Raw genomic sequence first — 22,485 nt, 5'->3', positions numbered from 1 at the left:
TTCCTTTCTTTCTTTCCTTCTTTCTTTTCCTTCATTCCTTACTTCCTTACTTCCTTTCCTTCCTTCCTTCCTTTTCCTTTCTTTCTTTCTTCTTTCTTTCTCTTTTTCCTTTTTCTTTTTCTTTCTATCTTCCTTCCTTCCTACCTTCCTTTTTTCTTTCTTTCTTCCTTACTTTTTCTTTCTCTTTCTTGTTTTCTTTGTTTTCTCTTTCTTTCTTTTTCTTTCCTTTCTTTTTTCCTTCCTTTTCTTTTTCTTTCTTTCTTTCTTGTTTTCTTTTTTCTTCCTTCCTTCCTTTCCTTTCTATTTTTTTCTTTTTTTCTTTCTTTCCTTTCTTCTTTCCTTCTTTCCTTTCTTCCTTCCATTCTTCCTTCCTTTTCTTTCTTTTCCTTTATTTTCTTGTTTTCTTTTTCTTTCTTCCTTCCTTTTCTTTCTTTTTTTTTCTTTCTTTCTTTCTTTCTCTTCCTTCCTTTTTCTCTTTTTCTTTTTCTTCCTTTTTTTCTTACTTCCATTCTTCCTTTCTTCCTTCCTTCCTTTTTTCTTTCTTTCCTTCTTTCTTTCTGTTTCTCTTTCTTCCCTTTCTTTCCTATCTTTTTTCTTTCTTCCTTCCTTCCTTTTCTTTTTCTTTTGTTCTTTCTTGTTTTTTCTTTCTTCCTTCCTTTCTTTTCTTTTTCTTTTTTTGTTTTTTTTTTTCTTTTCCTTTCTTTTTCTTTTTCTTCCATTCTTCCTTTTCTTCGTTTGTTCCTTCCTTCCTTTCTTTTTTCTCTTTCCTTCTTTTCTTTCTTTCCTTTCTTTTCTTTCTCTCTTTCTTCCTTCCTTCCTTTTTTCTTTCTTCCTTTCTTCCTTCCATTCTTTTCTTTGTTCGTTTGTTCCTTCCTTTCTTTCTTTCCTTCTTTCTTTCTTCCTTCCTTTCTTTTCTTTTTCTTTTTTGTTTTTTTATCTTTTCCTTTCTTTTTCTTTTTCTTCCATTCTTCCTTTTCTTCGTTTGTTCCTTCCTTCCTTTCTTTTTTCTCTTTCCTTCTTTTCTTTCTTTCCTTTCTTTTCTTTCTCTCTCTTTCTTTCTTCCTTTCTTCCTTCCATTCTTTTCTTTGTTCGTTTGTTCCTTCCTTTCTTTCTTTCCTTCTTTCTTTCTTCCTTCCTTTCTTTCCTTTTTCTCTTTCTTTCTCTCTCTTCCTTCCTTCCTTTTTTCTTTGTCTTTCTTGCTTTCTTCCTTCCTTCCTTCCTTTCTTCTTGTCTTTCCTTCTTGTCTTTCCTTCTTTCTTTCCTTCTTTCTTTCCTTCTTTCTTTCCTTCCTTCTTTCTTTCTTTCCTTCTTTCCTTCTTTCCTTCTTCCTTTCTTCCTTTCTTCCTTCCTTTCTTTTCTTCCTTTCTTCCTTTCTTCCCTTCTTTCCCTTCTTTCCTTTCTTCCCTTCTTTCCTTTCTTTCCCTTCTTTCCCTTCTTTCCCTTCTTGTTTTTTGAACCCTTGCTATAGCCCTTAACCCTTCTGACTTTACCCCTGTGTGTTAATCCTTTATATGATTCCTTCATACTTATGGAAGGATGTCTTTGTGCCTTGCATGATTTCTCTTTAATTCTCATCTTGTAACACTCTTGGTACAGCCACAGTGATTTCTTATCTTTGCTTTCTGTCTTGCATCAGAGAGGTTTTCTGTTCTCCATTTATAGACCTTTTCAGTTACTGCTACCTTCCTGGCAGTGTTCTGTCATCTAAATTAAATTTCCAGAGGACTCCATCTGCCAGATCCTTGAGTGGGTTACAGTGTGGCTTTTTTTTCTTCTAATCTTTTAACTCATTCCTCTTCTTACAATAATAAACTCTTCTCATTCACTTTCACTAAGCTTGCTTCCCGCCTTTAAGTTTTCAGTCATTTTCTGGTGAAAATCAAATTGAATATAGCCACTTCATGAGTATCTTCTAGTTTGCGAGGTGGGGGTGGGGTGGTGGTGGTGGGGAGGACAGGGCAAGGGAGAAAACATTGCCATAAGAACTTTCTGGAATAACTGTGCTGTGCTAGGAGATTCAGCATGCCTGAGATTACTGCTGACCTTTAGAACATGATCCTTTATGCTAACAAACTGTTAAACTGTGTCCTGCTGTGAGATTGGCCCTTCCAGCTAGTGCTTTCCCCAAATACTTCTCGGGGGCAATTTGGCAGATCATCATTTTGGGGGTCATTACCAATAGGGAGTTTGCACACAGACGCTGTTTTGGAATCTAAGAGATTTACTTAATTACATGCTACTTTGCCTCGGTGCAAAGGAAAATTCTAGAATGGGTTTCATTTGCTGGTCTGTAAGATTAGTGTACCCTGTACATTTGTTTTTCCAATAGATTTAGTGACACCAGGTATCATTTGGTGCTGCCTATTTAGACTTCTGATGACAGTTTGAAGAATCCCTCCTCCTCCTGATTAATACTTCACAGATTTTTGTGGTTAAACAAGCCTGTGTCTGATCTCTTCTTGAGCTTCACAGACAATATACACATTCTTGACATGAACCTTAATAGTATTTCCACTGTCTTGCATTTTTGCTCTGTAGTCAACAGGACACATCTATACCATCTACACCTGTACATATCTTTAACTTGACATGTCTTTCTGTAGAACTCTGTTCACAGATTTACCACGTCTGAAACACTGTTACATTTAAAAGTACAATTTTCAGTAACTTTTCTTCTTTTCCCAGTAAAAAATCAACAAGATCAGGATTTAAAACTGCATAGAAAGCACCATCTCAAATACTTAACCATTAAACATTGATCAAGCACTGTTCAACTAAGGTCTGAGGTGTTGTGGACTCTCCGTCTCCCTTTGAGATACCAGTATTATAATCATCAGAAGATCTTTAGTTACTTCTAGTGTTGTGTCTTGGAACCTGTTTTGATCATTGGTTAACTAAGGCTTCTTAGCTAAGGGTAGAAAGAAACAAATTTCATTAAGCCTGGTCAAATCATGGCCACCATTACCATTAGGAAGATATAAAGGCAGAAGTCAGGGCTGCAATCATGTCCATGGATATAATGATCAAATTAATGGAGGTCTGTGGAGGTTCCAATATAGCTACTCAAGAGAAATTTAGGAACAAGACAGTTAAAGGGGCTGAGCGTGGATATTGTTTTCTCTTATTTCTTGGAGAACCCAGGAGATCCCTGTTACTGTGAATTTCATCTTGGCAAGAAATGGCTTCAGGTTTTTGTCCATTTCTTTTTAACCATACGTACCTTATTTTCCTTTTTCTTTGAGATGGTTCCATAAAGATGAACAGGAAACAGGAAACAAGTTTACAGGACTTGCAGAGGGAAAAAATTAGAAGATTTAAAGATTTTTAAAGTATTTAAAGATTTTAAAGAAGATTTGAAAATACAGAATCCTCTTTTGATATAAATAATACATGAACCTTGGAGAATGATTTGATGAAAATGGACTTTGAACACAAGGCAAGTATATTTATATACACAGCTTTAACGTTCATCCAAATCATATCCTCATCCAATCCTCAACTGATGCATTATTATGTTTTTTATTTCTGAGTAATTTTATTCATTAATAAGCTTCATAGAATATTAGAGCAGAACTTCATGCATAATTTGAAGTCAGGATACAGGACATGATCAGAAACCAAACCCACGTAATACTTTTAGGACCTGATATTATTATACCATTATGTTGAAACAAAACTACTGAGAGATTTATAATGTTTTAAAATAATTTCAGAAACAAATATGCACTGACATATTGCACTTTTTCAATATTCATTCCTCTCTGTTTAGCCTCATAATAGAAGTGAACATTAATGTGTGGATGATTTGAAGCAGTTTTGTATACATATACTTTTTTCCCCTCATTTATAACTTTTTTTTTTCCTAGTAAAGGCTCCAGATTTTTTAGCATGTTAAAGTATCTAAAGTCTTTGCAAGACCTCATTGATGTAGATATGTTTTTTGGACCTGCATGACCAATGCTTTCAGCTTTTGCAGCTATAATTCATATGTATGGCAAACTTGCACATATACATATGAAAGTTTCTAGTTCCTTCTAATCTTGGAGGAAACTTTTAGAGTGTGAAGCAACTGTACTCAGTTGTACAGTTGCCAAGCTCTGTGGGAATAGCTGCTGTATTTTTAAGTCTATTTTAATAAATTCTTTTTGTCAGTTGTTTTTTTTTTTAAACAATCCATGTCCCATAGCAATTGTGATATAGCATTCAACACCTAAGTAGGTCTACTTTAAAATAGAAATGTTCTCTACATATATGTCATCCTTACAGATTAATGACCCTTTCACTAAGGAGGTTAGCAGTCCAACTGGCAGTCTCAGCAAGCCCATGGCAGCTCCTAGTTCACATAACTTGGGAATGCAAGCACCATAGCAGTCAGCGCTTCTATATCAATCTCACTCTCCTTTCCACCTCATGATAAGTTGGCACCCGATCACGGGGGAAGAAAGAGTTTGTTTTTCATGAGAATGAAGCTAATAAACACAAGCTACTGTGATTTCTCCCTGGAGTAATAACAAAGTAAGTGTGTCCAATCCTGAACATAACTAATGAAGCTATCATTGAAATCAGCTTGGAATAATCAAAAAGGACTAAACACTAGTGATGCAGCTTTCACTTTGTTTGGTTTGTATATGAAGACAGGCAACATGAAGAAACATTTCAAAGACAGAGTGACTTTTACAGTGGATTAGGAGTACCAAGTCTTTCTAGGTTTCATGTAATTTTTAATCCTTGGTACTTGTTATGCCAGTGTTAGTGAAACCTGATTTGCATGCCTGTCTTTATCTAGTGAAGAAAATATTTCTCACATCAGTTTTGAGTAGAACAGTCAACTTGTACAGCTGTCTCAACTAATAACACTATGGTGGAGATGATTCATCATTCTTCAAGATATATATGGAGAAGTATTTTTCCGGTCTGCTAAATCCTTAGTTAGAATTGCAGTAATAACTGTAAATACTTGGAAAGAATACATAGGTAGGTAAAAGGTATTTTTTGTGGGGTTTTTCCCCAAATATTACAAAAAGCTTTAAAGAATCTTCAGTAGAAGACTTTTCTGAATATCAAAGAAATTAATTTAATTTTAATTTGGTTTGTATTATTTTTGTGTGTGTGATTATAGCAACATTGTAGGGATACTTAATTTCAGATTCAGCAAAAGTATTTTTCTCATTTTTATTTCTGCTCTACTTTGTTAATCTTTTTATATTATTGTCTGGTGTTACATCAAGATTCTGTGCACATTTCTTAAATAACTAGCAGTATTCATAGCAATTATACTGTGGGAACAGGAAAGAGAAGGGAAGTTTTGACTCGCTAATAGATGGGTTCTTCTTTGGTCCTGGTTTGTTTTTAGAGTGTACTTCAGATCTCTTCTTACAGTGTGCTTGATTTTTTTATCAAGAGGTAGCTGATAATCAGTGGTCCACTTGCAGATCTTGTCCTGACATGGAATATTCACTCAGATGTGGAAGCAAGGAAGTCCTCTTGGGTCTCATTGCATAACCACAGCCAGAGAAACTACAAGACAGCTCCTAAAAACTTCCTGTAGCAAGTTTAATCGAAAGCTGATGGAAAGCCTATGTAAACTGAATGGGTGATCTTGCCTTTGAAATAGAAGTAGTTCAATAATGTTAGTAGAATGAGCATCACAGACATCACAGTGATCTACCCTGTGACTTTCAAAACAGACCAGGGGCTGTCTGCTTTCAGGGACACTTTTCTTCAGTTCGATGTGGCACTCTGGATTTCTGTGCTGTCAGAACACAAGAACATAACAACATGAGAAAGGCTATACTGGGTCAGACCAAATCTGACAGAGATATCTGATGTTCTGCCTCTGACTAGAGCCAAAAGCAAATGCCTGTGGTTGTGAAGTATGACATGAAAGAGTGCAGTCTCAGATCACGATCTCTTTCCTTCTCTTGCTTGCTTCCTTATCTTTTACCAGTCAAAAATGTCCATGCAGAATGGTTTTCTTTTGGAAAATGTGATTTGACAGAATTGAGACACAGCATGGTGATATGTTGATTTAGTAGAAGATTAGAGCAGAGAATAAACAGACAGGCTTGCAGGCTAAGCTGGAGTCCTATGGCTGCCCAGACTTAGAACTAAGATGCATAAAAAACAAGCTAAAACTTTCTAAATTAGCCTGAAGCAGAATACACAAGCTTTAGTCTTGCAAAAGAAACTGAAATCTTTGATCTTTTATCTTGAACTAGGCTATTTTTAAAGGGGTAGAAAATGGTTTTCTGGACAGTCTTGGTCTTTTGCCTCTGATAGCTGAATGGATGACAACAATCTGCTTCCACTTTAGCTTAGCACTGATATGCTTCATTCTCCAATAGTGCAGTCCCTACAGCTTGTGTTCTGCAAAGCAACAGCAATCTTGATTACATACAGACTTACAAAGAAGTATTTAATTCTAAGATTAGTCTGCTGTTTTACCTTTATTTACTCATGCAAGTGGTAACACAGAAGATGCTGAAGACTGGCAGTTGCCTAACTGGGGAAATCAGAGGTAAAACCCCTGGTATTAGAGGTGAAATGCAGTTTTCAAGGATGAAGATTATGAGCCAATGTTCCTTTGGAGTTCAAGTGGGCAAAATCATGGCAGAAAGGAAAAAACAGTGAAAAGGCATTAAAGAAAGCGGTATTACAGAAACTGGAAGTTCTGTAAACACTTGAAAAGAGAGGAATTAAAACAGCATGTGATTGTTTTCCTAGAAAAAGTTGAGAAAAGATCTAGTAGTAGAGACTTTGTGCAAAAATTAAAATGTTTCATGATTCACTGGGAAACACAAATTGAAGAATCCTAGTCCAAACTGTTAGGACAAAACAAGGGGAATCAGATCACTTCTTATCAAGTAAATTACTTCCTTCAACTTGGAACTTCCTAAGAGGGATAAGCTGCAACAAAAACTTCAGGATCTGAGACCTCATCTTGAGAAGGAATCAAATATGTAACAAAGCTGGCTGGACAAGATTTTAATACGTGACAGTTCTTGAGGGTTTAGAACTCTTTCTTCTGCATGAAGAACCCACTGCTGTTCCCCATGAGAAGCCACTTCAAGAGCCAGTCAAGGTCAATTTATCATTTACTACAGAATAAATAAAATGCAAATGAAGAAAGATGTTTTAACTTAGCTGATATTCAAAACACTTCCATAATGGACATAAATGCTAGTACTGAAGTTGAAGAGAAGCACTGATGTATGAACAAAATGTCATGTCTGTATGATGATTTAATATGGAAAAAGTGATGAAGAATTATATTATTGTGAAACCTGTAAGAAACTCCTGGCAGTGACAAAATCTAGATTTACAGAAAATAAGATTTATAAAGGATCTTAAGAAATCACCTAGTCTGGCCCTTTCCTCCATAGGAAAGGAAAAACCTATACTACCTACAAAAACGCTTTCAGTAGACCATTTTTGCTACTGTTATGTCACAGAAAATTCATGCTCAGGGCAAACCACATATGCCAGATACAGCTTTTTAAATATAAGATACTGAAAGGTGCTTTGTAAGCTGTCTGGCAGAACTGCAGCATTATGAGATGACATATACATGTAAGTTTGGTAACCTGTCATAACTACAAGAATAAAGAAACAATTGCTTACTGCAGTTGAAACATAGTCATCAAAGCTCAGACTGGAAAAATAGTGATGAGTTTTCCAGGTTGCTCAGCACCAATAGACATTTTCTGCTGCTCAATTAAAGGTAGTTTAGGAGAAAATCTGTTAGAGAAGCAGAGAACATCACTATGGAGATAAGGAGGGGGCTAAGAACAATCTAGGCTATTGATGTAAAAACATCCTGATAACAAAGCATACAGTAGACAGCTAAATTTATATAACTTGCAGTTTGAAATTTTCTTTTCTCTTCATAAATCGTTCACTGTATAAGGTGCCACTTGTTAGATGATGATTTGAGCTGAGGAAGGTGTGTTACAATGTGTATTAGGAGAAATTGATGAAAGCTGTTTGACAGCATCTTCCTTCAGAATATATGTAAGAAGCTTCTTTACAGAATAAAGTAGGTGAGGCAGTAGGAGCTGTATCTGCTGACAAAGAAAAGTAAAACTAAGTAATCAGAGTTTTCAATAGCAGCCAAATAGTGTATCATAGAGCTGTGGATCTGAAAGAGAAGCAGCTGCTGATATATTTAGTATTCAGAAAATATCCAGAGGTCACATTAGAAACTACTGCAGAAATTCGAAGCCGTACAGCAAAGCAGGGAAGCAATGGAGGTATTGAAGACAGCTGGGAGGGAGATGACTGGAGCTATGTGGAAGTTTGGAACATCGAGGGCAGTTTGGGAGCAGTGGGTGGCCAAAATCATGAAGAACATGCTAAGTAATTGTGTGGTAGGAACAACTGTAGGGATCTTACGACAAAACTTTATGCTTTCTCAGTAGTCTTATTCCTTTAACAACTTTTTATGTTTTTATACTTGCAGGATAGAACAAGCTTTGGGAGAACCAGGTCAGCATTTGAAGACAATAGAATCACAGGTCTCAAAATGCAGAGATAATACGTTTGGACAGATGTGACTGTAATGCTGTCAGCTGCTGCTATTCCATATCAAGGCCTCCAATATTTGCTGTTTATTCTTCAAGCCAAAGCCTTGGGAAAAGAAGTTATTAGAGGCAAATAGTAGCTTTCACTTTTTTTACGGGAGATTCTGAAAAATTCTTGAAATCATGACCCAAATGCACGCTAACATTTTAAAAATTTAACATATTAAAAATACACACATCAAAAATACCCTGCACCTGTTTATTTTAAATCTAGATTTTTCACGATCAACTCTTTTGAAACCAGAGCCATGATTTGCTAACACTTGACAATTAAATGCTGTAATTGAGAGCAGAAATTGGTCAATGGAGTCTTTTGCAAATTATAACTGTGAAAGGAAGGAACAAAACAGCTTGATATGCAGACTGTTTCTGGAGACCCAACAGGGATTTTGTCAGTTCTTTTAAAAGGCTGTGGGTTTTTTCCCCCAACAGATATTCCCCCATAAAGGTATTTGGTAATTTAGAAGAAAAAAAAATAAAAGACAGTCAGAAGTCATTGTGATACAAAACCACAAAGACCCTGGGTTACTCTGAGTGAATTTTTTAGGGTGTAACATTTTTTAGAATGGGAACTGTAAGGAAGATCATAGAGTGTGCTGTGTGGTAAGATCTGCAAAACTGTGCACTGCAATGAAACCAAGATGGGTGAAAATTCTTCAGTTTTATATAAATCAGAGCCTCTTGGTAGTCCAGTTTCTCCTGATATTTTAAAGTCTCTTACTACTCCATTGCTCTCCTATCTTTGCTGGAAAGGCTTTCTGTTGCAGGAGCAGAATTGTATGTTTTCTCCAGTCCAGCCGACTAGTAATTGTTGCAGTCCTTGTCCTGGCTAAACTGACCAATACTTAACCAACAGCTAGTTACCAGGATACAGCATTTTCTTGTTCTTTGCGGATTACTACATCCTACATCAGGCAAGACCATTTCTACCCACGATGTCATGAAAAAAAGAAGAAAGCAATTTCCTGTTGAAGGATTTACTTTTTGCTGTTAGGCAGGTAGTTTCCTTATTGTTCTCATTTAATCAAAAGAGAAAAAGGGGAAGCAGTGATTATTTTTTTTTCTTCTCTAGAATAGTGGAAAGCTTCAAGTGGTGATGACATAAACTTTTGAAATCTGGTCCACTATTTCAGTCTCTCACAACCAAATGAAAGATAATCATACTCTGCATGTCAATCAGCACTACTTTTGTATGTCAGCCTTCACAACTGGTTTTAATGACTGCAGTTTCTATAATGTAGCTACAGGATAAACACTAATTAGCTGTTGAGCATAAAAATTTTAGTGAGCTGAAAAGCATTGTTTGGGTATCCTAAGCCAGCAAATAGAGGAATATATACTAAACTGCATGTGAGGGTAAGATTTTTAACTGGATATCCCGGGGGAGGAGGGGAAAGAGAGTGGGTCAAGACATTGACCAAGCGAGCTACTTCACTGTAGGGTTCAGTGCTGCCAAACATATATAAAAAACCCTCTTGTCAGCCCAGGATGTTTTCTTGTCTGCTGCAGACCATTTCAGAAATTCTAGTGTTGTTTTGAGTCTACAGCGAAGTATGGTTTTCCTTTATTACATTATTTTGAAGTTAAACTACCCTTTTCCATCTAGCATTGCTTTAGTTCTCATAAACCTGAGGTCATACCAGCAAATATTTTTTTTCACAGATTTGAAACCTGCAGTCTAATGGAAGCTGAGATCTCCTGTCACAGAAGCTAAAATTTTTAGAATAACCAATATTAAAAATCACAACAAAATCAGGACAGCTGGCAAAACTTGTAGTTGCAAGTAACTAAGAACAAAATACAGCCTACAAAATCAGTTGTTGATGTATGAACTGGAAGAAACACAGGCTTGACTTTCAGATGCTATTATGTGCCTAGAATACTAACAGTTAAACCCGTTTCTTTTTAATTGCATAAGGAGAAAATACAAAGAGGGCAAAGGGGTGAGTGGGCCGTAAGTCATCATACGTTTGACATAGTGGCAATGCACCAAACACCGGAATAGATTCTGAAATTATGTGTGGTAAGTCACAACACTTATTGTTCCCGTTCTTGTCCCTGTAAGCTGTGTCCCCTGTTTATATTGCCTGTGCAGCGATGCAATACTTAGGGCAGCGAGAAGTGTCCCTGATTTGTGGAAGTATCCAGCTGGATGGTTGGTTTCTACCACACAGAATGGGTATGGCAACAACCCAAACTATTAACCCCTAACTCCCCCACCCAAAACACTTATGACTCAGGTGTTGATTAAAATATTCAGTTTCAGACATACATTTGTTCTTCTTTTAGGATTTTTTTTTTTTTTTATGGAGAAAGTTCCTGACTGGGAAAAAAATCTAATTTCTGCACAGAAATTAGTTTTCATTGAAAATCCAGTATTCAGTTAAAAAATTACTTTGACAGGAATTTTTGACCAGCCCTAAAAATGTCTGTAGAGGTGAACTCTGCAGCAGTGGGGTGTACCTGGTCATGAATTACCCCACTGATAGAGCATTCTTAAATGTATGTTCAAGACTGTGCTCCTCAAAGCAACGGTTTGCTTAAGGCAGGTTAACGGAGGTGGCTCTAAAGTCACTTATCCAATGCAGTTTATTTTTATACGCACAAGCTAAAATAACTCTAGCTGAAAGTTAAGACCATTTTGTCTTTGTTCAATTTTCTGCCAGTAGTTTGCGCATGAGCCTGCTTCTAAGCAACAGTCGAGAAAAACATGATGGAAAATGAGTGGTGCACATCCAGAATCGGCTGCAGCTTACTTAAGGACAGCTCTGGTAGGTAAAACTAGTTAGGTATCTATCCAGCTAAACAGATGCCTACCCAGAGCTGTATGTAGCGATTGTCTGTCACCGGAACCACACACACCCAACCGCACAGGTAGCCAAACCCCGGCTAAGATCTTCCCTCCGTCCCGATCAGGGCACGGAGCGAAGCGCAGCAGAGCTCAGCCCGCGGAGGGAAAGCCCGGGCCACCCCCGCCTCCGCGGCTGGGCGGCGGCTGGCGGCCTGCGGGGGGCACGGGCCGCACCTGGGCACGGGGGCTCGGGGAAGGGGCGCGGGGGGAGGGGGCGCTGCCCGCCCGAGCACCGCCCCTCCTTGACACCGTCCCCGGGCTGACGGCCGCCGTCGCTACCTGTGCCGCGCGCCCCCCACCGCCCCCGGCTCGCCCCGCCCCCGGCCCCTCCCCGCTGCAGGCGGCGGGGCCGGGGCGGGCCCGCGGCGCCGGTTATTTGCCCCCGCGGCGGGGTGCCCGCGCTCTCTCCCGTTCTCGCCGCAGCCCCGGCCCCCCCGGCCGCTCTCGCCCCCCCCCCCCCCCCCCCCCCCCGCCATGCCGAACATCGTGCTGTTCAGCGGCAGCTCCCACCACGACCTGTCCCAGCGGGTGGCGGACCGGCTGGGGCTGGAGCTGGGCAAGGTGGTCACCAAGAAGTTCAGCAACCAGGAGACCAGGTGCGCGCGGCGGGGCGGGCAGCCGGGAGCGGCGCGCGCGGCCACCGGCGCTGCCCCCGCCGGGGCCCCCTTTCCCGGCCGCCGGCCTCGCGCGGCGTTACCTGCGCGCGCTCCGGCCCCACCCCCGCGGGCGGCGGGTCCCGCCGGGGCGGCTGAGGCGGCGCGGCCCGCGAGTGGGCAGCCCGGGGCGGGCGCGGGGTGCGGCGCGGCCAGGCGCGTCCTGCCCGGCCCCCGGCGCTCGTCCCCGGCCGCCGCCCCCCCCTCTCCCCGGAGCCGGCAGGAGGGGCCAGGCGCACCGGCGCTGCCCCGGAGCTGTCCCGCTCGCTCGGGCTGAGCCGGCCGGAGGAGGGGCGGGGGCCCGGGCCCTGGGCAGGCGGAGAGCATCCTCCTGTGGGGGGAGAGGGTGGCGGGTGCTGCAGGCGGCCTGTCTGCCGCGTGGGGTTCATCCCGCCCTTGGCGGGCGGCTGGCCGAGCGGCTGAGCAGCTTTATCGCCGTAAAGATAAAACCGTTTTGGTGTTAGGTTGGGTTGATCTAGGGTTGCAGTGTATTGCGCGGTTCTGTAGTTGGGCCGGCTCTGTGTGTGAGTGGGCATAAGAGCAGGGTGGTAGTGATCGGCCAGGCACTTGAAAAGGAGCCTGGCTCGAATCGCGCTTCAGGTTTTGTTGCAGCGGGTCTTTATTCTGTATCAGCAGCCGGGGGGGTGTGTGGTGCAGCAGTTCCAGCTCCTGTGCAGCTTCCCTCCCCAGTCCAAAGCTGTTGTCCCGCATGAGGGTAGTACGGTTGTTACGATGGCCTTGGCTGACTGCTGGAAGTGCAGGTGTGTTGCGTTCCCGGCCAGCCAAATGCAGAAAGTGCCTCTGGTAACAGTGCAAAAGACCCTGTGTGACACCGTGAGGACAGCTTGCTCCCCCTGACTCCCTGAGAATGTGCTTGCAGGTGCTTTTTCTACTAATATTGCCTCTCTTTATGAGTCTGTCATCTTCGCTTTCTGACCCACCTGTTTTATTTACTCATTTTTAATGGAGAATTTTAATTTGAGGTGACAGCCCGTGAGCTGGTAAGACTGTACCGCTGCTTTTCTGTATAGGTGTATGAGACTTGGCTGCCAGCTGATCCTGAAACGTGAGTTCCTGACTGGAAGTAGCTGGCTAGTCTCTGAGGTTACTGTCTGTTTGTTTTTATCTGTTCTTGTTCTGAATCTCCTAAACAAACGTGTTTTCATTGCTTCCTTTGAAAGATTAACATGGTGTATTCTAAAACTGCTCTTACAAAGCTTGTCCTTCTAGTCTGTCTACGTTTTTGCATTCTCAGTTTAATTGCTCTTGTTCTAGTTATGCTCACTGGCATTACTATAAACCCTCTTCCATTGGTGTTTATGCAACCTAATATTTGCACACTAACTCTTCTATTCATTCCTGATTAAATGAAGGTTTAAATCTTCTCTCAAGTCATTCCAGCCCCATACTCACTTTATTGCTCTTTGATCTCTTTTCTGCATGATAAAACTTAATTTGTGTATTTGGTTGCATGACTTTCTTGCTAACTTCTAATTTTTTTAATGTTTATTCCCCAGACACACTTATCTTTGGTTCTGCATTTGCTATGTTTTAAGGAGAGATTAACTGATTTAGATTTCATCCAAGGTAGAAATTTATCTCTAAAGTTTGCATATTTATTTCGTGAGGAGGCTTAATTAAATTCTAGGCTGCATCATACAGTAATCTTTAGTTTATAATTTCACCTGATTTTTCAGGTATGCAGTATTGGCCTCTGCCATTAAACAAGTAGGTAGTGGTGACTGCAGCATGTCAGTAGTTTGGCTAATCTAGTAGTGCTAGTTTATTTTCTTAGGCAAATAGGGATGTAGTGTGGTAGAGATAGGAGGAATGGCTCTAATCTAAACATTATTTCTGGTTGCTTCTGTTGCAACACAGTGACCAGTTAGGCTTGATGTCTTTTTTTGACTTTTTTTTTTATGAACTTAAAATGCCTTAACACTTTAAATGTTTGGTTTTGTTTTCTTCATCTACTGCTCCATACTTATGAGATTGTAAAATGAAGTTCGGGGGGTGGTGGTGGTGGTGTTGTGGTGGTTTGTTGTTTTGTTTGTTTTTTTTTAACCCCTCAGCCAGCACAGTTGTATCCACTACGTAATGTTTTAAGTGGGTAATCTTTTCAATATCCTTAGCAACTTATTTCAGGATTTGGCCTTCCTGTTTTGTAGACTAATTTTCATAAGAAAAAAATCAGCAATAGTAATAAGAGGATTCCTCAACAATGTGTTTGAAATTAAACTACAGCTACAGTTTATAAGATTTATGCTGTAGTGGTCCTTTTCTGAGGCATCTGGATTTTTAGTCTCTATAGAAAATTTTCATGGTGTGTGCATGTACGGAAAGATAATCTAGGACAATCTTTTTTTTTTCTTGTTGTGTTTTTAAATTTTAAACAAATGTATTGGCATTACAAAATACATTTGCAGTATTGCAGAATACTGGAACATGATTGTTAAAATGCTCAGAGAACCTTAAACCTTACCGATGGCACTCTGGCAAACTCCAGTGCAAACAGATAAGCTTGGACCCGAGGGTCAACGAACTCTTGCTTTGTCAGATCTGTTAAGTTAGCAAGCTGCAGAGAAGATTCACCTTTTGTTAAAAGCTCTGGTTTGCAGCGTTCCCTTAAACATAAATGTAAGTTATGGCTAAACTGATAAATATGTGCAGCCTCAAGCTTAAATCCTTGTCAGAGTGTCATAGCTGGAAACCTTTTAGTTTAGTAACTGCAGTTAGTCTGGCTTGCGGAATAGAGTGGAGGGAAGAGTCATTAAACATTTTGTGTTGAATCAACTCAAACAAGCTTTAGAGCCCAGTCCATAGCAGTTGTCAGTAGGTTTGAGGAACTAAAGCTGTGTGCCCTAAGGTTAGCTGGGGATAGGACCATGCCTGACAAGCGCTGTGGCTAAGTGGGCAGGTACATTCCCAACTCCAGGACATTTAAAATGAGAAGGGCTTTATATATATATAATGTATACTGAGAGGAGCATATCTAGCAGTATCCCAGTTCCCCTCAGATTTAGCCTTTCAGCAGTCTTGCAGCTCTGTCTGTAACTGAGAAATGTAGTCTGTGCTAGAGGAAGTAAGCGAAATTGCTGGTAGACTTGGCCACTGCCCTGTTTTTTTTTTCCTTCTTCTATCTAAACTGTATGGAAATGTTTTCCTTCAGCTAACTACCAAAGTCCAGCAACCCTAACTAAAGCAGCAAGAGAGCTCCTCAGTAATGTCTGGTTATGGAAGATAACTCTGTTTAGTGTTCAGAGCTTGTGTGTCAATTAAGTGCCAGCCACAGTGTCATGGTAGGAGCTTGAGGAGTAGCACCTTCTCCCTTATCTAGCAAATGCTAGGGCTGCAGTGGGGGCTCAGTCAGTTTATCTTTTTCAAACCCCACAAGCAACTGTCATCAGCAGTGTTTTGCAGCTAGAGGAAGAGGAAAGGAATGGAAGTTCTTAAACAGGCATGGCTGTTGTAACCTCAGCATCGTGAAACTGACAGACATGCAACAGAAGCATACAGATACTGAACACTGAAGTTTTTCACAAAATTGTCTCCAAATACACTGAGATGGCATTTAGTTATAGTTGATACACAATTAAATCTCAAAGCAGGTATATTTGGTGAGTCAGCTGATTTAATAAAAAAAAACTATTGTTGACTGTACATCACTTTTTTAATGATTGTATTTTCTTACAATAAATTGTATGTTTGCTTCTCTAAAGACTATTTATTTTAATTCTGTCCTTGAAATACTTGTTATTTGCAAAATGGGGAAACTGGAGTGAAAGGTGACAGTCATACACGCATCTGTCTCAGTGGAAGAAGTTAGTGCTCCTATCCATTCTTGTGAGCTTCCTGGCTTTCCAGTCAGATTCATGGGCTGAAGGCCTGCTTGCAGATCTTCTTGACAGATCTGTGAGGGAGGGAACTGGAGTCCTGCCCGGCACGTGAATTTGGCACAGCCTTATTTAGCTGCTGAAGCTGGGTTGTTTCAAAAACATTAAGTGTATGCTTTTATAGAGGAAAGTATGGATTGAGTACAAAGGGACATTGCATGGGAAAAGCTGTGTTGTTATGAGGGCCTTTTGTAAGTAAATAAATAAAACTGGAGTCTTGGACTAAAATTTAATCTTAGAAGATGGGGGGAAAATAGCTGATTTTTATAATGAGAATTTTTACAAGGATCACTGTGAGTCTGTATTTCACACAGTGGAGTAATGAAAACAATTCCATGAAGAACTGAGAAATCAGGAGCAAAGCTGGAAACTTTGATATTGGCGATATATCTCAGGGAAGTACAATTGAGCATTGGGCTGTAACATTTCCCTCCCATCTTCTCTTCAGCATCCTCCAGCTCTTCTCTGCAGTTATCTCAGATAAGGCATGACCTCACTACATCTCTTGTACCCAGGTTCCTTTGGATTTGGCTGCTGCAGGGGCTGTGAGGTGTGTGCTACTCACCCTCACTGGAGTAGATGGTTATGGTTTTTGCAGACACCTGATTGTGGAGTAAACAAGCTCAGGTGATTAGCTGGTGTTAAATTGGCTAAAAGCATAGAGATTAGGGATATAGTGGGATGTGAAGTGACTCCATACTGCCCAGACACTGAGCAAGTGATTTGCAGCTGGGGTTTTTGTGTGCTGCCTGTGACAGTGGAGGCAGCTGTGTCCTTTGCCTCCCCCACCCCCCCCCATCCATGCTGTTGTGTGCAAGAAGAAACTGCAGAAACAGATTTTACTAGCTTGGCTGAACAAAATAAAAATTTCTTCTGGATTGCATGTTTTGTTTATATAGGGAATTGAAGGTGCAGTAAATATGGCCGTTTATCACGTTCTTCATTGCTCCAAATCAGAAAAGGCCCAAAAAATCTTCAAACTTTTGGCTTGACGCTTCCACTTTATTGACCTTTCTGTATACTTTGCAAGTTTAATCTTTAAGTAGATGCTACATGCTTGAAATTTACAAACAAAAAACAATCCATTTGAATCATGCTCGATGATTCCACATGTCCTTAGCTGTAGTGTTTGGTACTCAGCCTTTGAAGACTCTCTGTTCAGGTTTGTTAGACTTCTGTTTCCAAATTTCTGAGGGTTCATTTTGGACTACACACGGCTTAACCCAGAGCTGCTCAAGTGAAGGTGTTTTCCTCCTGCGGTGGCAGGCTGTGTGCCACAGTGGAGTGTGAGAAGGCATTTCCTGCCTTGTGGTGCCTAGCATGCCCGTGTCCACCATTAGGGTGGGGCAGTGTCAATGAAGATCTAGTTGGGGGTTGGTCTTGGAGCTGTTACTCAAGCTGAAAGAGCCTAGAGCTAAGGGGAGACTGTGGGTGCCAGGAGATATAGGATACCTACAGATTTAAAACCAGCTGGCATTTTTACTGTTTGTTGTTTTGGGCTTTGCTAGTACCTGCTTTGTTATACCACATCAGGGCAGTTAAAAATATTTACCCGGTGAGTTGGAGGTTTTGTGTTAAAAGACTGCTCTGCAAAATGCGTTCCCAAAGGTAAGAGGTCAAACACACCCTCTGCTTAGTGCTGTCCATTGGCTGGGTTTCAAAGGATTGCAAATTGAGCATGTGGACTGGTTTTGATCACCTTTGAAATATCGATTCATTTTGCACACTGTATGAGGACTCTAGATCTTAGATTTTGGCCTCTTTGGAAATTAAAAGTGTCTGAAGTACACATCTACTTTATCAGTACCTAAATTGCTTGAGAAATCTTACTACTTGTAAGCATAGCTAGAAGTTTAATCTGCTGTAATTATTTTCAGAAGTACGTAGACCCCTTTTAAGTGCATGATTTCAACAGGATACTAGTTATGGATTTACATTATTTACCGTTTAAATCTGGCTCTGCATACTTACTCCCCTGCTTGCCCACAACTGTTTTGTCGGGGATTTTTAGTTAGTATGTACAAATTTAAAATTCCCATTGCTGTAAATTCTGTTGGGAGCATGCTATAAATTTAGCTCAGAAGGAGCTGAGTCTGCTGTTACAGCTGATCTTTGAATTTTGTTTAACAGATGCTTCAGCCATTGAAATTTGTTTGCAACATAAGTGGGTTTTAAGCCTTAGCCTTAATCTGTGGTAATTAGTCTTTCCAAGTTTTTACGTAGTACACTGAACTCTCAAATCAGCCTTTGCAAGATGAAGGCAGATACCAACATCCAAACTTGCTTTTCATCATGTCCTGTCTTATGTGTATCTTTCCCACTAGACCCTTGTGCTTCTGGATTCCAAGCAACTGGCTCAAAGTTAATTACTTTTGTGGGCTGTTAATTTCTGTAACTTTTAATTTAAAACCTAATTGTGTGGTGTCAGGGCTTTTAATGCACAGGTTCTGTTGACTCTTCTTGAACGAGAAGTTTATTTAAACTGTTACCAAATAGCTGAATTTGATTCAATTGCATAAAACAAACAGAGCTTGTAATCTTGAGGTAAGAGCTTGTTCTTGTGTCCTTTCTCTGTGTCCTTGCTATGTGGAATTGTTTAAATAACCCCACTAACAGTTAATGGGTCATGATATAGATGGTCTAACTGGAATTTAGTAGTAATGTTAGTAACTGCTGCAAAGTTTGACTGCTGTTAACTTAGTGTTCTCTAATAGATATTAGAGGTACAATACCTCAGATATCTGATACTGTAGTTTATAGTATCTTACTGTTTGCCTGTGTTATAGCTGAACGTGTTAAAAAAAAAAGCCAAAGGAAAAACCCCTGAAAAAATGCAAAAGAAATCCCAAAACAAACACACACACCCCCAAACCACTACCCGCACCCCTCCCCCCAAAGAAAAACTAACAAAAAAAACCCCCGATCCATCCCAAAAAAATCAGCAGGGTTAGTACAGGCTACGTCTGATGAAATACTTGCAACACAATGACTAGTTATCTTTTACTGTGTGGCTCAATGAAGGTAAAATAGGCAGCTATGTGTAAACTCAACCAACAGACACAATATTTCTCAATACTGATCTTTTGAGAAGGTAGATGATGATGAGAGATGGGAAAAGCTGATCTGTTGCACAGCTATCTCCAGTTGATTGGGAGAAGATCTTTGTGCAATAATTACATTATGCTATTCTCTGGCGTGTTTAACACCTGCATAGCACTTGGGTAATTTAAGCGTGATTTAGTTTAGTCTGTACGTAACTTCTGTGTCCACTAGAAATGGTATTTCTGTATACCTATGCACATACTTTCATATTTCTGTGTGCCAAATAAGTATGTCATTCTGGCCTGAAAAGCATAACCAAAAATTTTTCAAATGCATCAAGAAAGAAAGTAGTAGCATTTTTGTTTTTCAAGTTGTTTACAAGATGAAAAAGTTATTGCTAGCTTAAGTTCACTGAAAAGATAGTAATTAATGGCAATTGAAGAAGGATCGCTTCAGGTTCATTGTATTAACCAGATCTATATTTATCTCAGAGTATTCCCTGACATTTTGAAACCTGTTATTTCTTAGCAGTATGCTTAGAAATGATTGGGTTTTTTAAAGGAGCAAAACAACTCCAAGTGTTGTAATTCAGTGTTCTTTGTGGTTTTATAATGAGCAACAGGATCACTTATTCTTGTCATTCAGCAAAGTTGTTTTTTTTTTTTTCTATTACTGTTACATAATGTGTCTATGAAACATTTGGTTACTTTTTTCCCTGAGTACTAACGACTTATTCTGCCCTTCTTTATCACTCCAATAGCATTCTCCCCTGAAAATTGACAGTGTTTTCTTAGGCTTTTTCTACTTTCTTCTCCTTTGTAATGGTTCCTAGTTTGATTTCCAGAACTGGAGTCTAACCTCACAGTTCTGAGTTGAAAGAGGTGCCATAGAATTTTGCATGCGGTGGTGGTCATCTTTGGACCTTTTCCAAAGGGCTGGTATGTGACACTTGTTATTAAGCAGGTCTATGTGCCATGTCCGCTGGTGATTATAATTTTTTAGAGTCCTTATAACAGTAACGATGGACCTGTAACAATGATTGAGGCTGTGCCCATTAGCTAGTGGGTGGATCATGGTAATCGTTTAGGTTGGAAGAGACCTTTGAGATCAAGTCCAACCATTAACACAGAACCGCTAAGTCCACTACTAAACTATGTCCCTAAGTATCATATCTATGTGTTCTTTAAACACGTACAGGGACGGTGATCCACCACCTCCCTGGGCAGCCTTTTCCAATGCTTCATCACCCTTTTGGTGAAGAAATTTTTCCTAATATTTGATCTAAACCTCTCCTGGCACAACTTTAAGCCATTTCCTCTTGTCCTATTGCTTCTTACTTGGGAGAAGAGACCTACTCCCACTTCACTACAACCTCCTTTCAGCTAGTTATAGACAGCAATAAGGTCTCCCCTGAGCCTCCTTGGGGTTAAACAACCCCAATTCCCTCCTGTTCCTCCATCATACTTGTTTCTCTAGACCTTTCACCAGCTTCATTGCTCTTCTCTGGACACGCTCTAGCACTTTGTCTGTCTTTCAGTGAGCGGCTCAAACCTGAACACAGCATTTGAGGTGCAGCTGAGGAGCTGGATTTGTGCGTCCAGAAGCAATGACAGGTTTTGTTTATTCTTCTGGGAGGTGGTACTCTGGTATTTTAACACCAGAACTGGTTTTGGTAGGGCTTCTAATTAAGCCTGACCAGTTCTTCCCCTTATGGAATATACTTAAACGTCTTACTGAATTTGTTATGTTGTCCAAAAAGGAAAACAAACTAAGAAAATTGGTTGATCAAAACAGTTTTCTCTTAACAGCCCTATTGATCAAAATCTTAGACAGGGAACTAAGTTTTATGACCAAAAATTTGCATCTTTGTGCCATAATGAAAGCCTCCAAAAGGTTTCCTGGATTAACACTGACATATCTGCAAATGACACTGTCCTTGACCACCTCTGGACTTCCAGAGATCCTGGTGTTTGCTAGATGTTTTGCTTTCTTTTGGCCTTAAGAAATCCTGCTAGTAGCATTCTCGGGCAAAAAAAATGTATTCAATTAAGGAGAAAAATTATGACAGGATGTTTTTATGGCTTGTGTGGGACTGCAGAGGAGTCAAGTAGGGGAGCTGAGAGCATGGACTCAACTATCTTGATAGTAATAAATCAGATGTTTGCATGTCACTAAGGTTTTAAGCAGTAAATTCCTTTCTGTGTTTTGTATCTACAGAAAGCTAATGATTGTTACACAGCACCCCGAAAGCTGGTATACGGAAGCTGTTTGGACTGTGTTTCAGTAGAACAAGCTTCAGCACTGAAGGACCCATCAGAGAAATTATTCTACCCACATCTGGGCCATTTGGATGGTTTCCAGCTAGAAGCTTTTGCTTATTTGTCTTGTTTAAAGATGCAACTTTTTAAATAAGGGCCCAAGACTTTTAGCATTTAATAATTAAGACAAACATGACAAAACGTGGGTTTGAAAGGTCTGATTGCCTCATTATTTAGGAAGTCTGTATGTTTCTTTTGTTTTGCATGGATTCAGGGAACAACGAAGGTTAGTCTGCTGTTCTTACGTGTACGTTTTGGAGTAACGGGTGTGAAAAGTTAGTGTGGTTCAACAGTAGATTTCTATTGCTTGGGTCTAGAATTTAAAAAGAATCCACATCGATTTGTTTTAATTTTCCTGTTTATTTGTAAGCTCTGTTTAATTTTTTAATTCTGTGATGTGAGCAGTGATCAGTACCAGAGCTTGCCTTGAAAACTGTGGAAGAATAAAATAACTGGTAGTATAAGGAACCAAAGTATGTAAGCACAGTTAGAGCAAATAAAACAACGGACAGACCCTGAGAGTTGTTGAGTCATGGTGAGCTGTTGATGAGCAGTCCTTGGCTTTTCTCTAAGATTTTAATTTAGGAAAAAAAAAATACTTGGACATCATGTTGTAAATTTTAACCAGTTTTCTGTTTTGGGGCTGTGGTTTGGTACTTCTCTCTTCTAAAATACAGTAGTTTCTCAAACTGGCTAACATCTCAATTATCACAGAAAAAAAATGCCTTTTTTAAGGAGGTATTTTGATGCCGGTAGTATTTAATGCTCTGAAGTTGGCTCTGTTGTTTCTGTACTTATGTAGGTTATTCTTTAAATGACCATCTCCAAGGAGATGGCAAGGAGACAGAATATACAGACTAAAGAAAAAAAGCAGTATCAAACTTAATAAGAATCTGAGCTGCATCTGTGCTATAGCCTTAATTACACATTGGTTTGTGCAGACCTTGTGAAAACCATATCTAGGCTGAAATAAATTTTAAACCGACTTATGATGAAACAGACTTTGTATCAAGGGGACAGTTATCCAAATCGCTGTAAAAAAATCTTACTCTACATGCAGATAATCTTATGAAAGCTTGTTAAAACTTTTTTCTGTTCTTTAATAATGCTTTTCCAGTTATTCAAGGGTTTAAATGGTCTTCTCCTGCT

General features: G+C 39.9%; 1 protein-coding gene across 6 annotated transcripts in view; it reads left to right on the top strand.

Annotated features, from left to right (window-relative positions):
• PRPS2 (phosphoribosyl pyrophosphate synthetase 2) overlaps nucleotides 1–22,485 on the top strand; it is a 64,394-nt gene that overhangs the window by 23,364 nt on the left and 18,545 nt on the right. For 2 of the 6 annotated variants that reach the window (XM_080376903.1, XM_080376901.1), the window contains exon 1: nucleotides 1,292–12,026. In XM_080376903.1, coding sequence (XP_080233029.1) covers nucleotides 11,905–12,026 — 122 coding nt within the window. In that variant the 5' untranslated portion in view covers nucleotides 1,292–11,904. Of the gene's footprint in view, nucleotides 1–1,291; nucleotides 12,027–12,190; nucleotides 12,845–15,039; nucleotides 21,563–22,485 lie in introns of those variants that run through there. The other 4 variants (XM_080376902.1, XM_080376904.1, XM_080376905.1 and 1 more) reach the window with 4 other exon arrangements.

Source organism: Falco punctatus, assembly GCF_963210335.1.
Source record: "Falco punctatus genome assembly, chromosome: 2".
In the NCBI taxonomy this organism is placed as follows: Eukaryota; Metazoa; Chordata; class Aves; order Falconiformes; family Falconidae; genus Falco; species Falco punctatus.
The sequence above is the reverse complement of the archived record's forward strand: the minus strand, read 5'-3'. Positions and strand labels throughout refer to the sequence as shown.